The following is a 20810-nucleotide window of genomic DNA, read 5'->3' on the forward strand; positions in this document are numbered from 1 at the left end:
AGAAAGTAAAAGAAGTCACCAGCTTTCAATTTTGCTTTACATTCTTAAGATTCACTATTTACTATATGTCATCTTAGGAGGAGTATTTCCCTATAATTTTGCTTGGCTGACTCCTGCATTTTTTTTTAAAAATAAGTTTTTTTTTAATTGTTCCAAAGATTTTTAACTCCTCTTATTATAAAAAGTTATAGTCACTGACCAACTAAATTTTTACCTTTGTAGATCAGACCTTTCTCTTCCCAGCAGCACAGAAGATAAAGACAGCATAAAACGTCTGAAAAGTTTAAATATAAACAGAATCGAAGGATCTCATCCTGCTCCATTTTACTGTAGTCATGACTCAGTGAATAGTAAAGAGTAAAGAGGTTTTTTTATTAAAAAACAAAACAAACAAAATACCTTTGGAATCAAAATTATTTGTCTTTTTAAATAAATTGATCAGCTGATGAAAAACAACATACTCATGACAACATTCTTGCAGATTTAAAACCATATGAGCCAAAAAACAAGCTATCCACTTGCATCTAACCAAAAGTGGAAACAACGAGGGGATGACATGATGCACAAAACTGCAGACGTTCCAAACCATTTCCAAGAGGGAGGTACAGAAATGGCCTGTAATTTATTTGGCAGAATATATGAAATTCAACAAATATCTAGTTGGTTTTTTAAAGAACTTTATAAGAGCAGATTAAATAAAGAAACTTATAGTAAGAAAATTATTTCATCTGATTAGTTGCTAAAGACTTCAGAATCAGAATTCATGTAGATCAGTTTCCAATAAAAAGCTGAAGTCACATGTCCCTACCACCCAGAGACTGTGCATTAACATGAGCATTAACTGGTGCTGATTTGACCACCTGAGAGTAATAGTTCAACTCCCAAATGTGCCTGAGTCAAAACCACATGCAACTTAAGTAGTGAAAATGGCTTTTGATATGAACAAAATCAGATAAAGATTCAGTGAGAAAACTACTGCCCCCTAAAAAACACATTTTAATCTATTCATTCAAGTCTTGGGCACCACTGTCCAGGATGAGTTGACTTCATTAGATAACTTGATTCTGCTGGCCTCTTTTAGCAATTTGCAGCATTCATTTTCATCTTAATTTTAGTCCATATTATTTGCTCTTTGCTCTCCCCAACCCCCACACTCACAAAAATAACACACCCTTCAATTCTTCCAAAAGGCTATGATGTGATATACACCACAACTTCTTGTTTAAGCCACTCTGCAAATTGTTGTGGCCAAAATACTCATTACTTATATACCTCTTATAGAAATTAACAGATAAAGTACATGGCACATGCACGTGCCTGCTCACGTGCATGCTCACACACACACACACACACACACACACACACACACACACACACACACACACCTTCCCCACTTCTGCCTTTGCCAAAATGCAACTATAGCATTTTGTAACTCTTCCCAACAAACTTGATTTTCAAATTAAATTGCACTCATAATGACGCTGATGTTGCTCTTGTATATTTATAAGGTTTCTGCTTTATTATGGTTTTATATCTGGATATAAAACCTCTAAAGCCATTTTCAATAGCATCAGGTGGTACATTTACTTGTTCTCCTAATGTATGCTGAACGAATCTCCTACCATGCTTTGTGTTCCATTCTTTTTTGCACAAATGGTACAAACCTCACCAGAGGGAGCAAACCCACATCATTAGAACAATTAAGATATTTTCTTCATGTAAAGTTTTAAAAATTGTAAGTAATCATGCAGAAGAAGCTTAGTTCTGCAGATGTATCTCTCAGGTAATCAAACAGATATTAATTACCATGTACAATTCAGGAGTTCTTTTGATAGCTCCCCACCCTGTTGTTGGTTTAAAAAGAAAAAACCCAAGTCGACCACTAATTTAAGACACACATGGCTAAAAAAGCACATCCCCCATAATCTTATTACTTAGGGATACCATTTTTCAGCATTGGTTTGACATACAACAGGACACACATTAAGGCACAACTGGGTGGTACAAATACAAATGAATACTTCAGGACTGTCTTTTCCCCCCCACAGATAGTAAAATATGTACCGTTTTCCAGATAAAACAACAGCAAAAAAGAAATACATAGTTTTCTTATGAAATGCCTATACAAAATTTTAAAATTTACACCATCTGAGCTGCCAAAAATGTTTAAAAAAGTATTTTTTTCACATAAAACTATATCTCTTATCAGTAGGACCCTATACCTGGGTCTAAAATATCCTAGCACTGTAGGGAAGAAGATCAAAATCTCTCCTTCTTCCAACACAGGACAACAATGACAAGTGAACTTGTACAGTAGTGTATTCTACTCATTAAAAGTGACCAAAAATCCATTAAAAATATATTATCTGGAGATTACTGGTGCCACAACTAGTTAGTATAAGGCACTTCCTTCGAGATAGCAGCACCCTCCAATAGGCGATACAAGGAGATGATGGGTCAGGATCTGGTTAAGACAAAGGGCTGGATGAAATTCCTCGGAAGACAGGACCATTTCAACAGCAGGGGAAGACACAGGAGGTAAGAACTTGGAGGTGAAGCTCTACACAGAAGTGGTCACTCTGTCAAAGGTATTATTGACCTCATTTTTGTTCGAATCCAGTCCTTTAGCAGCATTCAAATCATTCCGTAAGTTCTCCACTGTCTTTTTCATACTTTTTAACTCTCCTGGGTGTGGAGTGGCTCGTCTTAGGAGTGTTCTCTAAAAAACAAACAGCAGAAGAGGTGTTTTTGTCTTTATTTTCTTAAAAATGCATTTTTATGGCATTTGTGTTTAAATGTTTTTTAAAATAAATAAAATTTTTAAAAATGATAAAACAACCAAAATTGAACATTGTGAAATTATGATGACCAAATATGGTCTTAAAAAAGAGGTATGACATGTAAAATGTATGGTATTGCCTGTCGTCGGGGGGAGGGAATAGAGGGGGGGGGGTAATTTGGAAAAATGAATACAAGGGATAATATTATAAAATATATATATATATATATATATATATATATATATATATATATATATAAAATAAAAAAAAAAAAAGAGGTATGAAGAGCAGCTCTTGGCCTTCTTTGCAGAGGAAATCAAAGTCTGTGGACACGGCATAAGATACCATGTTTTTTTCTAAATGCAGGCTAATTTCCTTCCCCCTCCTTTTAAATCATTTGTTAAAATAGGTAGCTCCCAAGACAGACATAAATTTGGGTGATATTAAAGATATCTATAAGTTTTTATAAAATGCCAAATATCATCTTAGACAATACCATTTAAGAGTGAACTGAAAAAAGTTTTTTTTTTTAAAGAGTGAATTGAAATAAAACCCCAATTCCTTCAGCATCAACTATCTGTATTTATCATCAACAATTTTCTGACAATTAATGAAAAATCAACATTAAGAATGGGGACCTGTCAATCAAGAAAAGTTTGCTAAGAGAACAAAAGAGATGTTAAAAAGTATCTAGAGTGGGGGGGAAGAAAAGCCAAATGGGCCAGAGTATCTAATATAGTGGGTGTTCAGATATATGCACTAAATAAATTTTTTTTAACTAGAGAAAAGTTTTCTTGGTAAAATCATTGACTGAAGTGGGGGGATGGCAGTTATAGTAAGAAAAGAATTCTTCAGGGAAAAAAATACTTCTATTTTGAAATTATGGTTATTTATGGAGTTTTGGTGTCTCATTCTAAGGCTTTTGGTAGGAGAAGATAAAAGGAATTTATTTTTTTATATACTGTAAATTGCAATTTAAAGAAATCAAATTAAGAGTATTCTAGATTAGTAAGAGTAAGGAATTATCTATACTATATAACAATATTATATATCATTGTTCAGTCATTATTCAGTCATGTCTAATAGTTTATGACTCTATTTGGGTTTTGGTTGGGTTTTTTGGCAAAGATACTAGAATGGTTTACCATTTCTTCTCCAGCTCATTTTACAGATGAAGAAACTGAGGTAAACAAGGTTAAAATGCCTTGATCAGTGTCACACAACTACTAAGTGACTGAAGCCAGATTTGAACTCAGGAAGATGAGTCATCCTGACTCCAGGATGTCACCTATCAATAAAAATTATAAAAATAAGACCATAAAACTAAAATTATGCAAGAGGGTATAAGAAATGGATTACTTCTAAAAGGGTATTTACAACAACATTTCAGCATACTTTTTAGTTCAAATAATAACTGCATCAATGACCTTTAAAGGATATTTCCTGGAAGCTGGGGAAATAACTAGACAGGAATTCCTCTGCTGGCCAGGACTTTCTTTGCAACTGTGGAGAGTTCTCTACATCATGGAAAAGTTTAATGATTTGGTGACCCAAATTACACAGCCAGTATATATCAAAAATGTGAGTTGAACTCAGATCCTCTTAGCCTAGAAGCAGTCCTTATACATTATGTGGCAAAGCCTCTTAATAGCCAGGTGAAGTCAAAGTTACACTGAAAAGAGGCTTTTGGAAAAGGAGATTAAATTAATAATGCAATTACTAATCTAGATAATTATAAGATAAAGAAAACAAATTAACAAATTATTTTCATTTGGCTGTTATCTCAATTTGTCATCCGCAATCCTAGTATTACACATTTTCTTACTGAATTTGTGATTCTCATTTTATAATAAAGAACATGAGCCCCCCAATTTTTTTTATTTTTTTTTTTTTGCTGAGGCTGGGGTTAAGTGACTTGCCCAGGGTCACACAGCTAGGAAGTCTTAAGTGTCTGAGGCTAGATTTGAACTCGGGTCCTCCTGACTTCAAGGCTGGTGCTCTATCCACTGCGCCACCTAGCTGCCCCCCCCATAAAAATTAAAAACCTGTCACTCTGTAAAATCTATGAGGCTCTAAGTACTTAAAGAGACAGCAAGGGGCCTGAAATTAGGAAGACCATGAGTTCAAAGCCAGATTCAGACAGTAGTTGTGTGACCCTTGGTATGTCATTTAATTATTACTGTCTACCTCAGTTTCCTCGACTGTAAAAAGGGAATAGCAATAGCACCTACGCCACAGGGCTGTTGAGAAAATCAAATGATCTGTGAAGCACTTACACAGCATCCATCACACAGTAGGTGCTATGTATAATTATAATAATACTTATTCCTTTCCCTTTGTCAACCCCACCCCTCCCTCTGAGCACTGTTCTTTCCAACCTCAATGAACAAAAAACAATGAAGCAGCAATGAAAACAAACCCAATCCACACAGGAGGGCAGACTTTACAAATTGCTAGTAATTCTTAAATAGTGATTTCATTGAGATAGCACAGATATAAGTAACAGGAGCTTTTTGATGCAATTTGTTCATTTTACTGAGTAGTTAATAAGGTGCCAATTCTACCATAATTATGAATACTCCATACTACAGCCAAAGTAAATTGGTCAGAAAAAGGAGAGAGAGGCACTTGGCATAACAGGAGGCAAAATTAGTGGAATAAGACTGCACTCATTCAAAATGGTCTAGGCCAGTGGTTCTCAAAGTGTGTCCAAAGAATCCTGGGGGTCTCTGAAACCCTTCCAGAGGGCCTACAATTTTAAAATTAGTTTTATTTCTAATATGGCAAACATCTATAAATATAACCCACATAAACAAAAATTCTTTGGACAGATTCTCAATATTTTTTAATATTATAAAGTTACTGAGGACAAAAATTTGAGAACCACTAGTCTAGGTTATAGGGAGAATATTTAAAAAGGGCTTATAATTTGTTGGAAATTGTAGAGGAAATCAAAATCCAAAAGATTCTAAGAAAAGAATAGAAAGAATGGCTATGAAGGATGAAATAAGCAAAAAAATTAATTAAAGATAAATAAAAATCTGAAATCCTTATTTACCACTTCACAAACCAGTACCATAGTACTGAGAATAGAAAAATCAGGGGCAGGTAGTTGTTATAGTGGATAGAGCACCAACTCTAAAGTCACGAGGACCTGAACTCAAATTTAGCCTCAGAATCTTAAGACATCCTGGCTGTGTGACTCTGGACAAGTCACTTAACCTCAACTGCATGAGAGAGAGAGAGAGAGAGAGAGAGAGAGAGAGAGAGAGAGAGAGAGAGAGAGAGAGAGAATATCATGAAAAAATAGTGGACTGGAGACGGTCTCTAAAAATGATTGCCAAACCCCAACAATGAAAGATGCTGTTTTTAAGTAAGAGAAATTATTTATTAGCCTCTTAGCACCCAGCTTTCAGCCTCCACACATACCAAGAAATACTGTTCATTTGAACAACATACCATTTCATTATCCTCTTCATCTCTTTCATCTTCTAAAAATCGGATTGCACTGACCCTGTTGACTGCCCGTTCATTCCACGTTTCATCTGACATTTCATTGACTAAGCTTTCCAGTGCCCCACAGCGGGGCAAATTCTCTGTAGGAATGACAAAAAAAGCACATTAAATCAAAAAGCTTGTCAACTCAGGCAGGCCCTGCCTTCCACACATTCATTACATTCCTCATTGGGCTCAACTCAAAAGACCAACCAGTGTAAAGGAAAACAGGTTTCAAATCATTAACTGAAATGGCAAATAACTCCTGAAAGGAGGACAAAGCACCTTCTCAACTGTTCAGTTATCATTAGAAAATAAGAGCAATTTAATAGGCAAGGATTTTCCCTCAGTCTTAGAATATCATATTCATAGTCCTTCATAATTTAAAAAAAAATTTTAAAGTTTTCTCACAAGAATACTGGAACTTTGGCATTATAAGTTATCTGCTATTATCTCCATGTTACAAATAAGGAAAATAAGAGTTAATTAACTTGTTGAAGAGCAGATAATTATGAAATACTATAAATGAAAATGAAATCCTGACCCCAGGGACCATGAGCTTTAGAGGGAGAAGAAACCTTTGAGATCATCAAGTCTGATGTTTTCATTTTAGGTGAGATAACTGACTTGCCAAAGGTAATAAAGATAGTTTTTGTGAACGTATGAAAAATTATGAATTATTTGCTGTTCTAGACTTGGAGTCAGTATGGTATAGTGGATATAACACATAGGAGTCAAAGAATTTGGTTTCAGTTTTTAACTCTACTCTACATATACATAGAATCCTCTCTAGGGACTCCAAAGTTGAGTGTTAACTCAGCAAAATCTTAGGACAACATGTACTGATCTAGCTATATGATTATCAGATATTAAGCCTTTCTTTCAAAATATATATTATATCTAATTTCTTTCCCTTAAACTGTTATTACTGATGTCTGAGATTAAATCTCTCTATTTCACCAAGATGAAAGCCATTTACTGGTCTATGACTTTTGATCTGACCTGGACCAATTTTCTTACCATATTGGAGCTGGAGCTAATTGGCTTTGCCCTCTGCAACTCAGAGCTACCAAGCTCACAAGCAATCCACTAGCCTCAGCATCTAGTAGCAGAGAGTACAGACATGTGCCACAACTTGCAAACCACCTAACTTTATAATGAGTTGATATGATTATGTTGATGCAAAAGTATTTTTAAAAAAGAAGGCTCTGGGAGGTTCCAGTTCCCTTTGAAGTATTTATTCCTACACATATTTAACCTATATTAGATTTCTTGCTTTCGAGGGGAGGTGGGAAGAAAAATATGGAACACAAGGTTTTACAAGGGTGAATGTAGAAAATTATCTTTGAATGTATTTTGAAAAATAAAAAGCTATTATTTAAAATTTAAAAAATAATAAAAAAAAAAAATTTAAGTATTTATCCCCGCTAAGCCCTCTTCTGGATATCTGTAAGTTCTCCCCTTTCAAAACCTGCTCTAGAGTTAATTTGTCACCAGATAACATCCCCTAGGGAGAATCTTTTTTTTCTTTTTTAAATTTCACCCCAATACTACAATGAACCTCTCTGACCTCCATTTTAAGAATTTCAGACATTAGAAAGCAGATAAGAGATATATTTCAGGAAAGATGGAACTCATTCAAGAAAACCTGAAATTATATACTCCATTAAATCTGGATATTGGAAGAATACTACAGGATGAAGCAGGACATTCAACCTGCTTTTATATCCTATTCAGTCCTATGACAATGTGGAAATGATGCTTAAATTATATTTACCTTGACAATTAGGTTCAAAAGGCAGTTGAGGAAGCAAAACACAAGTTAGAATTTTTTCTCCTGTTTCATAGTCTGTGTCTGTCTGGAACGTAAGCAGAGGTTGGGATTGGTTGTCAGACAGCCACAAAGCCTTCAACTTCAAATTAGTCAGGGATAAAGGCAGATGCAGCAATCTGTTTTAAAGAAAACACTGAAGTTATGACCTTCATTTTAACCAATTATTTTAAGCAACTCCTAATAGTTAGACAAAACAAAAACAAGCAGAGAATCACTCACAGTCAACTTCCTAAGAGTGAGGAGAACCCTTCAAGCCAAGCTTCATTAATAAACACTGGAACAAAGACAGAGTACTGGCCCAATTATTCAAGGTTAGAGTCTCCCTAGGTAGTTATCTGCAGGAGCTTATGCTCAACTTTCCACCCACCTCTGAGCTATTTCAGTGCTCATCAGTAACTCAAGACAAGAGGAAAGAAAGGAAATTTAGCCAGACTTAAGTGTTGTCATATAAATTGCAGGAAGGAAAATAAAATGAGGGAAGAAGGCAATGGAAAAAGAGAAAGGTATATAGGAAAGGGGTAAAGGAGGGTATGAGTGAAAAAATAGAGAATGGAAAGGAAGAGAAAAGAAAGGGAAAAGGAAAAAAAGAGGAAAGAAGAGTGGAAAAAGAGTGGGAAAAGAAATAGAAAGGAAAGAGTAAGAAATGGGATGAGGAAGGAGATAAAAAGGAAGTTCAAGGGAAAGGAGAAAGGGGACAGAAGAGGAAAGAGAAGAAAAGGGAAAGGAGGGAGAACAGGAAAGGGAAGAGAGGAAATCCTCTCTCCCAACTGTGCCAGTTCACTATCCCCATGCCTGAAATACTCTCCCTCCTTGAAAGAATCTTAAAGATTCTTTCAAGATTCAGCTCAAATCCCACCCACAGTCTTTAAATTCCTTTCTATCTTCCCTCCCTGCCTCCACTGCTATTGTCTATGCTGTGAAACTAATTCCCATTTATACACACACACACACACACACACACACACACACACACACACACACACACGACACGTGTGTATGTGGTGCACACTCATGTACAAGGGTTATGTTTATGCTTTCTTAGCACTTAGCATAATGCCTTACACATTGTAAATACCTAATAAATGAGTAATGATAATGATAAGAGAAGGAAGGGGAGAAAAAGGAGGAAGGGAAGGGAAAAAGAAGTAAGGATTGGTAAGGGGAGGGAAGGAAAAGTGGGAGAAGTGAAGGAAAGGGTGAGGTAGAAGGAGAGACCTAAGCTATTTAGGGGAGTTTCTATAGAGAGATGGAAAATGCTAATGGTAGCATAAACTTCAGCAGCTTTGGCTTAAGTGGCTTCAGGATGCTTCTTGTTCTTGATCTTCTCACTGTCCCTCCCCTAATAGCAATCAAACAAAAATAAAAGATGAGGGGGCATTATGTCTTAGCACTTCTTATTAACACATGGTTCATAGGCAATTATTGAAACAAGTATTTGAACAAATATTGAGGACAAATTTTCCATTAACCACTTCACAGTTTCAATTGTCTGCATTTTAAGAGTATCCTTGGGAAGTTCTCTCACCTCATATTTTAGGGGATAGGTGATGATATATAGCTCTAATAAACATACTCAAAGAATTTTAGAATTGTAAAGGTCTTTAAAGATAATCTGTCTGTTTCAAGGAAGGATTCTGCTAAGGAAAAGTCACTGAAGAAATGATAGCAATGTCAAAAATGGGGGGCAGGAAAATGAGTGAAACATTTTATTTTTTAAAATAAAGATCATTCAGAAAGTAAGAACTATCTTACTTTTGTATTCATATCTCCAGCACTTAATAAAGTGCTTTTTTACAAGATAAGCACTAAATAAATGCTTTTTTATTCATTCAGTCATTTAAATCATTCCCCCCCCCTTTTTTTCCCCATAGGAAGTAAATGAGATTCAGAAGTAATGTGACTTGTTCAAGAGCACACATGTAGTTCAAGGGAGGTAAAAACTAGAAAGATCTTCACTCTCAGTCTAATGAACATATACATGTGTGTACTGGTCTTTGGGAACGATAGCAAATCAGTTAATCAGGGATAACTGATAAATGAACCTCTCTCCTGAAATAAGACATGATATATTTCAAAAACTAATTTACTAGAAATCACCACTACTTTACAAATATATTTTGAAACAGTAAAGAAACTCCAAAGATCTAAGGGTCATCACAAAAATCATGAAATTTATGGTGAGAGCAATTTGGTCAAATATTTACTTTAATCAGACAGAGCAATCAATGTTTTAAAATTAAGGATCACAGTGAAAGTGGCAAGAGTAATCATAGCTGTAGAGCTAGAAGGATCTCAGAAACCATCTGGATCAACTCCTTCATTTTTACAGATGAGGAAACTGAGGTTCAGGGAAATTATGTGACTTCCTCATGATATATCAGGAGTGAGGTAGAATGAGAGGTGAGATTTCAATCCAGGAGGTCCAGTGACTCCACAGCTAGTGAATTTCCCATTGGACTGCACGCTGCCTACTGAATAGTCATAGTACTTGTTTCAAGTTAACAACAAGGTCATTTACCAGAAATTCTCCACCCTCTTGAAAAAGGACTAAAGTTAAACAAGAAAGAACTGTTCTTTCTTGTTAAAGCTCCTCTGGAAATAATTTATTTTCCTTTAAAAAAAAAAGATGAAATGATAAGATTCCACTCACTATACTTCAAACAAACAAACTTATTCCCTCACATCTCTAATATCTCCAAATCATATGGAGTTTTTTTGATAAGTAGATACTAATAGGGTTCTTAATTTTACTACAAAATCAATCTATTTCTTAGTAAACATTCACAGGAATTTAATAAATATGAAAGAGGAATTCCTACCAATTGTAACCCATCTTTCTTGACCATTCAGATATAATTATTAAGTGTTTCTTTGAATTATGAGCCTTTAAAGTAACTAGAGCTTTACATTCATGTAGTAGCAACTGTGTATTTTGTTTTGCTTTTTATAAAGTTTTCTATATCTTTCTATAAAATTACTCTGAATAAAGTAAAGCATGAAAAATTTAAGAAGTCATTTTGGGAGCAACGAGGTGGTACAGTGGATAGAGCACCAGCCTTAAAGTCAGGAGGACCTGAGTTCAAATCTTAAATACTTAATCTCAGATGCTTAACACTTCCTGGCTGTGTCACTCTGAGCAAGTCACTTAACTCCAATTGCCTCAGCAGAAAAAAGCCAAAAAAAAAAAAAAAAAAAAAAAAAAAAAAAAAAAGGAAAATGCAGAAATTTTAAAAAAGGTTACTCCTTAAAATTAAATAATTAATAGTGATATTTTCAAAAGTAGAGGCTGAGTTAGTGACAATCGAATAAGTAAACAAGTTAGAGATAGTGATAATTAGATTTAAAGAGAAAAATCCTTATTATAATATCTTTAGAAAAATTTTCCAGGATATTAATTATTTCAAGTTTGCCAAATTACTTATATAAGTCAAACTATTTCTAATGAGCCCAATAAAGATTATTTCTCATTTACTTAAATATATTCTTTTAAAAAAGTAAAAAACAGTTAAAGTTCATGAAAGGCTTTCCCTTTTTGTCCAGTAAAAAGGAACAGTTATTTTTGGTACCAATCACCATTTTGTACAATTATTCATTGTTTTTTTCCTTAAAGAGTACTTCTGATCTTGTACATGAAACAAAGGATCTATTATATCCCATCACTTTCCAGATCGCTGAAAATGACAGTGTCTTAAATAAAACAAAAATAGTCATCCCTTCTACCATTTTAATTATAAAAATTAAATACTTGTTATATTACACAGATAAATATTTAATAGAACAGATATCTCAATACCTAAATGGATTCCAACCACCTGTCATACTTATATTTAATTCTGTCCATGTGTAGTGTTTGTTCAAAATGGATATAGTGATAGAATCTGTCATATGTCCTAGAATATACATAGATACATGTTGCATACTAGACAGTAGGCATTCTTTATTCATTTGGTATTCCTCTTATGAAATTATTGTATTGGTCTCTTTGAATGGTCTTGAATAGCACTCAAGGTTCGATGCAATCAGGTATCATTCTTAGAACGAACAGTGTGAAAGTCATAACAAACTTCCACTGGATACACTAGTAATTATACCCTAGTATAGTTTGAACCAGATTAAATTGTAATTAGAAAATGTTTAAAAAATAAAAATATCATACAGCACAGATGATATTAATTAATAATTTTCTATATCAAAATAACCTTGCCTCTTAGGAATATTACTGTGCTACAAGAAATAACAAGCTGGATACTTTCAGAAAAAACTTGAAAAACATATATGAATTAGTCCAAAGTTAATTAAGCAGAACTGGAACACTATATATTTTCAACAGCAATACAATGATCCAATACAATTCTAAAGAACTTATAATAAAAATGCTACCTACCTCCAGAGAAAAAAACTGATGAAGTCTGAATACAGATTGAAGCATATTTTTTTTTAACTTTATTTTTCCTGAATTGGTTTGGGGGAGAAGGTTGTTTTGTTGTTGTTGTTGTTGTTTTGAGGGGGTTCCTAGGGTTTTTTTTCACAACATGACTAATATAGAAATGTGTTTTGCATTAATACACATATATAAACTATATCAAATTGCTTTCCTTTTCAATGAGGTGATGGGGAGGACAGGAGAGAGAGAATTTGGAACTTAGAATTTTAAAAAACAAATGTTAAAAATTGAGTTTATATATAATTGGAAAAAATCAAATATTTAATTAAAAAAAAAAAGAAGAATATTGTATTCTCCATAACTTTTCAGACAACTCTCTGAAGACATGATATGCTACAGACAGTATTTTGGGTTTTCTTAAATTGCTAATTTCCTTTCTTTTACTGGTTCAGGAAGTTTTCTAATATTTTTTGTTCATCCTTGTAGTAATTAACTTCAATAGAAAATGGAGCTAATTTAATCTGAAGTCTTTTCTTTTTTCCTCTTTCCTATTTTTTTTTCCATCAGTTGTTTGTTTGCTTGAATAGATCAGGCTGGAGCTGTTCTGTCTTATAGAATGACCTTTCAAATCTTCATTCTATTTTCTGGTATGGTTCAGATGTCTAATGAGTTAATGATCTCCAGAAGGCTGATTCAGAAATGACTCCTGTATTAATTACTTCTCATTTCTTATCATGATAATAAATTTCACCTTTTTTGGAAATGTTCTTTCTCACTAAACTCTAACTTTAAAGAATGTATTTATGATAGTTAATTGGGAGAAGACTCAGTAGTCTTTGCACTTTATTTCTGAACCACAGTATTCTAATAGAGTTTCATTCATTCTTGTCACCTGATACTTGATGATTTCAGCATGTATTAAAGATGACTTAGTTTGAAGAATATCATTATTATATTGTTATTATAGATTGTGTCTCCCTCTCTCACCCAGACTAGAAATGAAAGTCTCTTATGGGCCTAATCCTTCTAATGCTCTTCTTGGAGATTCATTATGTTGCTATTGAAATGACTGCTGACACTCAATTGTCTTAACATACTGTAACTCAGAACTTCTGAACTCAAGCTATCCACCAGCCTTACTCTCCCTGGTAGCAACTATGTGCCATCATGCCAAGGAACAGCTATTATTGCTTTATCTGAGATTATATTCACGGTAGTTTTGGTTACATTTATCATAAGAACAAGGCAAAATGACTAAGCAGTCAATGAAACGATAATCTAAAGGACTGAAGATCTAGGGTTGGAAGAGATCTCAAAGATCATCAATTCCATCTCATTTCACAAATAAAAAACTAAGGCCCAGGAATATTAAGTGGTTTGCTTGACATCACAAAAGTACTAACAGAATCCAGAATTTGAATTCAGATCTTTTATCTCTAGAACCAAAACTCTTACCCCTTTATTAAGCTGTTATCCTTGTATACACAAATGAAGCCATCTCTGACATGCCTTATTTACCTCTCCAAAAAGAACTTGTGTGTCACTTTTTGATTTAGTTACAATTTCCTTATGATTTCATTTTATAATTAAAATGTCAATATTGTAGTTTATCCAGTAACATGCAAATTATTTGATTACTAAATACTTAGAGTATCAAAAATTAATCAATCAAAAAGCATTTATTTATTAAGAGTCTACTGTGGGAAAAAAAAAAAAAAAAAGAGAGTCTACTGTGTACCAGAATTTGGGCTAAGTGCTAATGACATAAAGACAAAATTGAAATAGTCCCTGCCCTCAAGGAGCTTACATTTTATTGGGGAAGAGTTTAATTGGTGTTGTCACACAACCTAAAAGTCTGAATTATACTATGCATCTTAACATATTACATTATGTTCCCATTTCTGCCACCAATAATGACCTACTAGTAATGAGATTTCCTATATATCCAAGGCAATCCCAATAGACTTTGGATAGAAAATAACATCTGCATCCAGAAAAAGAACTATAGAGATGATTGAATATAAATCAACATATCTTATGTTTTCTTTTTTTTTCCCTCTTCTTTTTCTTCTGATTTTTCTTTTACAATGTGATTCATCAAGCAATGTGAATCAAAAATAAATAAATGGAATTTTGAAAAAGAGAGAGAGAGATTCTCTATGCATGGCTAGACTGGTCTTCAGCAAGCAGATACAGTCTGTTGTCAAGGTCAACAGAGAGTTTATATTTTGCTGGCGTACTCCCTGAGAATCCAAGAAAAACTTCTCCCATGCCCCAATGAGGTACAGAAGCAAGGTTTTGGTGGGAAAATACATAATTTGAAAAACAGAAAAAATCTCAAGCTAACTATGAAGAAACATTGTCTTAAGGAGATTGGGAAAAGGTTAATCAGTTCTAAGTCTAAAATCCATGTCCATCGAGTACATGGCAACAGCCCCTTTAGAGCTGCAGATTCTATAATAAACGTGTAATTCTAGTCTGACACTAATGAGTAGGATGAATCACCCACTAGTCCTCCTGCAAAAAAAATCAGTGTCAGCTTGAGGGCAGTAAAAAGAGGGCCAAGTAAACAATACACACAAGCTTATTTGCAAGTATCTTGTGGGCAGAAGTAATCCCAGTCTGGTAGATGGAAAAAGAAAGGCAATGTTCATTGACAGTCTGGGCACAGGCCCTCTCCATGTTAAGTCTGGTTCTACTAATTCACTGTGTGTGGTTTAGGAGAGGAAAAAATGTATAAGACGCTATTTCTCAGAGCTTTTTCCTCCTTGTTACTACATAGAAAATAGGTCAAGGGACATCATCAGCCTTTCTTTATGTAATCTATAAATTATATAATACTAATTCAATTTTAAACTGGTATACTTTATATTACAGATCGTGATGTACAATGGATAGAGAAGAACTTGGGGCCTGGAAGATCTTCTGCCTTATAAATATATTGGTCATAGGTCCCCAGGCAGTTTACTTAACTTTGAAGAATTCTAGGGATCAGTAAACTGTCCAGATGTCCTTTCTTATATAGTCCATGAGCTAACAATGGTTTTTATATTTTTAAAATGGATAAGGGAAAAAGAGATTATTTTGTGAAATGAAAATTATATGAAATTCAAATTTCAATATCAATAAATAAAGCTATATTAGAACACACCCATAGCTATCTGTTTAGGTTTTGTCTATAACAGCTTTTGCACTACAAAAGCAGAAGTAAGTAGCTGTGGAACAGACTATATCTGACTACAAATCTGTGATGCAGTTCTAACTCTACAGTGCTTTGAGTGTCACCTATTATTCTTAGACTGTAACTTTTTGCTTTATTCTTATTATCAAGAATTTAACCATCAAGTTGAAAAAAAAAAGAAATGGGGGAGAGGGAGAGTTTATTCTGATTTTTTGAGTTCAGGACCAAGACTGAAATTTTTCTGAATGAGAAAATCTCCTTATCCTCTATTGCCAAATCCTGAATAGCTTAGTTTTTGCTGCAAACTTAATGATTTTTTTTAAAGGAATTTCAACCTAAAATTAAGAGCAAAACCATATTGAGGTATAAAATTTAAACTGCAAACACATTGAATTGACAACTGATGTTATTTGAATCAAAACTAATGTCAAGCTGCTTTATGCATTTCCTATACTGTACAAAGTTAAAATAAGAAGCAAGAGCTTCATTCCCACACAAATTTACAGCAGATATATTTTCTAAAACAGCTCCAGCAGCATTTTTTTCAGGCTTTGATACAAGCACAAAAGAAACTCCCAAGTTTCAAAATTCATTTAACTATTCAATTGAGGAGCTTCCACCTAATCTTTAAAATGGAAGCAATTAATCTTCATTGTGATGATGTAATAAAAGGCAAATTTCAAGAGTGTAAGAAATTCTATAAATTTCTTTTAAGCAATGAATAAGCTCAATTAAAAATATATGCTTATAGGAAAAATATATGCTCTCTTATTATAAGTGCCTACATAATGCTCTTGGATTTTGCTCCTCAGCCTTTAACCTGGACCATTATAGAAAAATTCTGCTGACTCCTGGTTTAGAAAACTTTCTGAGATTTTAAAGTACGTTTAGAAGAACTGCACCTGTTTAACCTATCTCATATTGCTTGCTGTTTGGGGGAAAGAGAAAATAGGATGGAGGAAGAAGAATTTGGAACACCAAGTTTTGTAAAAGTGAATGTTGAAAACTATCTTTGTTATAATTGGAAAAATAAAACTGGAAGAGAAGAAGGGAGGGAGGGAAAAAAGGAGAGAAGAAGAAAGGAAATCACCTTCTATCAATAAAAACAAAGCTATAGTCCCTACCCAAATCCCTACATATGCTCTCCTTTCCCTCTTAGCAAGGACTGACAAACTGGGTCTTTTCCATCACACAAGTTTATTAAGAAATAATTCAAATGAAATTCAGAACTTAGAACCTTTAGGGTCACAGAAGTAGACTTAGAAGGAAATGCTGAGATCTAAACCAACCCTTCCACAAAAGAAGAAACTGGGAGATGGGGGAGGAGGGGGGGAAGGAGACAGGAGGAGGGGTATTAAAAGACTTCTCTAAGGTCACACTGCCAGCAAGCACTAGAGTCAGGATTTGAACAAAGGTTATTTCTTCATAGTTGTACAACTTCCCCTACCACTAATCTCAAACCTTTTTCCTTTGAATACCTAGAGAAAAAACTTTCTATAAAATTCATCTAGCAATGAATCATACACTGCCTTATGTTATGTATGTTTGTAAATAGCTCTGGCTTGGAAGTCAAGAGACGTGGGATCCAATTACACCTCCAAAATTTACTACCTGTGTGACCCTGGGCCCTTCTCAGTGGCCCTCAAGTTCTTCATCAATAAGATGAGGAGGGTTAAATAAATGATCTCAAAGTCTCATGGGCCTAAATAAAGAGAAAAAATCCAAGAGAAAGGGAGATATCTTGACTGCACACTACATAACTACATATGCAAAGCACTGCAACTTCTTTGTAAATTGTGAAGATATACCCTTTATATTATATTACTATCATAACCAGGTTTTGATACTGTACAGAAGAGACAGCCAGAGAGGTGACAGACATAAAATTCAGAATGAAATTTTTAGTTATGGATAATTTGGGATTTTTTTTTTTTTTTTTTTTTTTTTTGCTAAATACCCACATTTGTCATTAGGGCTTTAGGTTTTCTATTTTGTATTTTTCAATGAGGAAAGAGCAGGAGAAGAAGAGATAATAAATGTATAAGAAAGAAAGGAAGGAGATAGAAAAAAGGAGAAAGAGAGAGAAGAAAGGGAGGGAGAAAGAAAAGGAGGAAATTCTGAATCTAATTATTCCTGTACAACAAGAAATTTGGTTCTGCACACATATATTAATTCTAGGATATACTATAACACATTTAACATGTATGGGACTGCCTGTGGAAAGAGGGGAAAATTTGAAACAGAAGTGAGTACAAGGGATAATGTTGTAAAAATAATTACCCATGCATATGTACTGTCAAAAAAAAAACTATAATTATAAAATTAATAAAAAAATTTTAAAAAGAAAAGAAAAATGATTTTTTAATTAAAAAAAAAAAAAAAAAAAAAAAAAAAAAGAAAGAAAAAGAAAAGGAGGAAAGCCAGCTAGATGGTACAGAGGAGATACAGTGCTGGTGTACAGAGGAGATACAGTGCTGGTTATAGGGTCAGGGTTCAGATCTTACCTCAAAAACTTATCATCTGTGTGACCCTAAGTAAGTCATTTAACATATATCTACCTCAGTTTCCTTAAATGTAAAATGGGGATAATAATAACATCTACCTACTCCTTGGGACTGTTGTATAGATCAAATGAGATATCTAAGATATGTAAATCAATGGCAAACAGGGCTTGCAAATCCACAACAGGAGTTGGGGTGATGGAATCGGATAACTACATATGCAAATCACTATGCAAATTTTAATGCACTTAATGCACTATATAAATACTAGCTGTGGAATTAAAAGGGAGTCTGCTAGGTACAGCTAACAAGCCATCCCTTAATTTCCTTTTGGAGTTTGCTACCTTCAACTTTATGGTCTGGACTTTTGATTTTATTGGTGTGGGGAACTCTTACAAGAGTAGAAAGATCAGCAACTATTTTTCACTAGATTAATAGGCTCATGAACCAGACCTGGTAAGGCCTCAGAATCCATCTATTTTAACATCTTCATCTTATGAGAAAGTGAATACAGCATCAGATTAGGTTCAAATTCTGCTTCAGTCAACCTGGATGACTGAACAATTCACTTAAATTCTCTAGGCTTCATCTGTTTAAAAATAAGAGAGCTGGACTAGAAGTCCCCTGTAGTCACTCCCAGCTTGAAATCTATGATTCTATGAAACTGAGGCTCAGAGTCAAGAGGTGGGATCTGAACCTGGCTTCTTAGAAGGTCATGTGACTCAGCAAGAGTCAGAACCACCATATGTCAGGGGTCCCTCTGACTCAATCCACTATAATCATTCTGTCTCTCACGATTTTGAGGGGGTTTTGTTCATCACATACCAAGGAAGGAAAAAGTGGCCCGTTTATTGGCATCCTGACTCAATGCCTCTATTATTCCCTTGCAAATCTGAAACTCTTGGGAGGGAAGCTTTTGGAATCTGTGTCACAAGCACTATCTTCATTGCAATTTCATATTTTTATATGCTTGTGAGAGGAGGTAGAAATTGCTGGGTGTGCTTCATAAGACCTCCCATGGTGAAGTATTTCTACAAGCTCATGCATTTCACTAGTTTCTATAGGAGCACATAAAATAAGTTGTAATTAAAAATTTTAATTGCCTCAGATTGTGTTGCTAACACACAGGCAGTGTGAATACAACTGGCTTAGTGGACAGATATATAACAAAATTTTTAACTAGTCTTTCCCTAGACCAGCCTAGAGATCATAAAAATATAAACTTTCATTTCTTGTTAAACTTGGAAACAGAGCCCTATTCATATATGCAAACCATTTCTGATAGTTGAAACAGCTTTCTTTCTAAAGAAAGATTTACACAGCCCAGTCTATGGCCATGCATATGAAGAAGGCTGGGGCCCAAGGTTTTGTTTTGACTATTTGGGATATGAGGAGGAAGCTAGTTACTTCCCATTCCAGATGAGCCCTATCCTATCCTTTGTCCAGAAGTTCAATACCCGTCAGGAAGGAAGCTAACCAGTTCTCAGATAATCAAGGATTATTGTTAATAATATTGAAAAATTACTTAATGGAAGGCAAGTTGGTATTCTTAATGGAGGGGAAGGGGTAGAGAGAAGGAGAGAGAAACATTTACTTTATATTCTCTGAACTTGAATTGGTTCTGTTGATTCACTCCCGGATTCTAGCTTAGTTTGGTGGGGGGAGGAGGAGTTTGTTGTGTGTTTTTCTTAGTTTTGCTGTCTTAAATCCATTAACCAAAGTGAATAATGTTCAAATACTACTCCTAGAATAAATCTTACAGGACCAAATAAGCAGGCAGTTCATTAGCCTTGTGAGACATGCCCTAGTAACACTATTACAATGTTGAAAATCAGTCCAGATTGTTGATGGTCATTGATTTAAACCATTAACAAACTCCCAAGACTGACCAGCACAATTTTCCTACTCCCACCTGATCTAAGAGCACATTTTATTCCTTCTGGCCTTGGCACAGACCTCCTAATGTTACACTCCCAATTGCTCAGCACTCATTCTGAATTCTACCATGGTAGCATTAACCCTTTACCCGCCAATTTAGGCTTTAAAATGCTTCCTGTAATTCAGTCAACAAAAATGAATTATTAAGTATTTACTATATGTCAAGCACTGTGTTAAAAGTTGGGGGATACCAAAAAGACAAACATGAGTCCTACACTCAAAAAACTTATATTCTAATTGAGTAGGTGGGTTGAAGAGGTAGAGGAAGAAGGTATTATATAGAAACTCAAAAAGATCAGGTTAAATTAAACATTCTAAGCTCTCAAAGCCCGGAAAGGTGAGAGGATCAGTGATGAAAATGTTTGGAGGTATGATGTAATAGACAGCAAAACTGAAAAAAAAAAAAAAAAAAAAAAAAAAAAAATTTAATCCTCTCAATTTTATACACAATTAAGTGTTTTATTCAATGTCATATAACTAGTTAGTGGCAAAATGAGCCATCTTGGTCCAGTGGCAAGATATAGATCAGGACTGGATGCAGTGGGAGACCTTGGTCTTTTTAAGCTATAGTCTTTAACACCCGATCATTGAGCGATTAATGCTAGGTGAGAATTGAAGCAGAAAATGATGTCGTTTACCTAGTTGTCTTATATAGATATCTCCTATTTACATTTATTCTGAACCAAGGAGGTCTCCA

General features: G+C 34.4%; 1 protein-coding gene across 2 annotated transcripts in view; it reads right to left on the bottom strand.

Annotated features, from left to right (window-relative positions):
* Nucleotides 1–351: 351 nt before the first annotated feature.
* LRRC1 (leucine rich repeat containing 1) overlaps nucleotides 352–20810 on the bottom strand; it is a 160515-nt gene continuing 140056 nt past the window's right edge. For both annotated transcript variants that reach the window (XM_074310636.1, XM_074310637.1), the window contains 3 exons: nucleotides 8053–8225; nucleotides 6240–6376; nucleotides 352–2719 (listed from right to left, as the gene is read on the bottom strand). In XM_074310636.1, the coding sequence (XP_074166737.1) occupies nucleotides 2561–2719; nucleotides 6240–6376; nucleotides 8053–8225 (469 nt within the window). In that variant the 3' untranslated portion in view covers nucleotides 352–2560. The remainder of the gene's footprint in view (nucleotides 2720–6239; nucleotides 6377–8052; nucleotides 8226–20810) is intronic.

Source organism: Sminthopsis crassicaudata, chromosome 4 (genome assembly GCF_048593235.1).
Source record: "Sminthopsis crassicaudata isolate SCR6 chromosome 4, ASM4859323v1, whole genome shotgun sequence".
In the NCBI taxonomy this organism is placed as follows: Eukaryota; Metazoa; Chordata; class Mammalia; order Dasyuromorphia; family Dasyuridae; genus Sminthopsis; species Sminthopsis crassicaudata.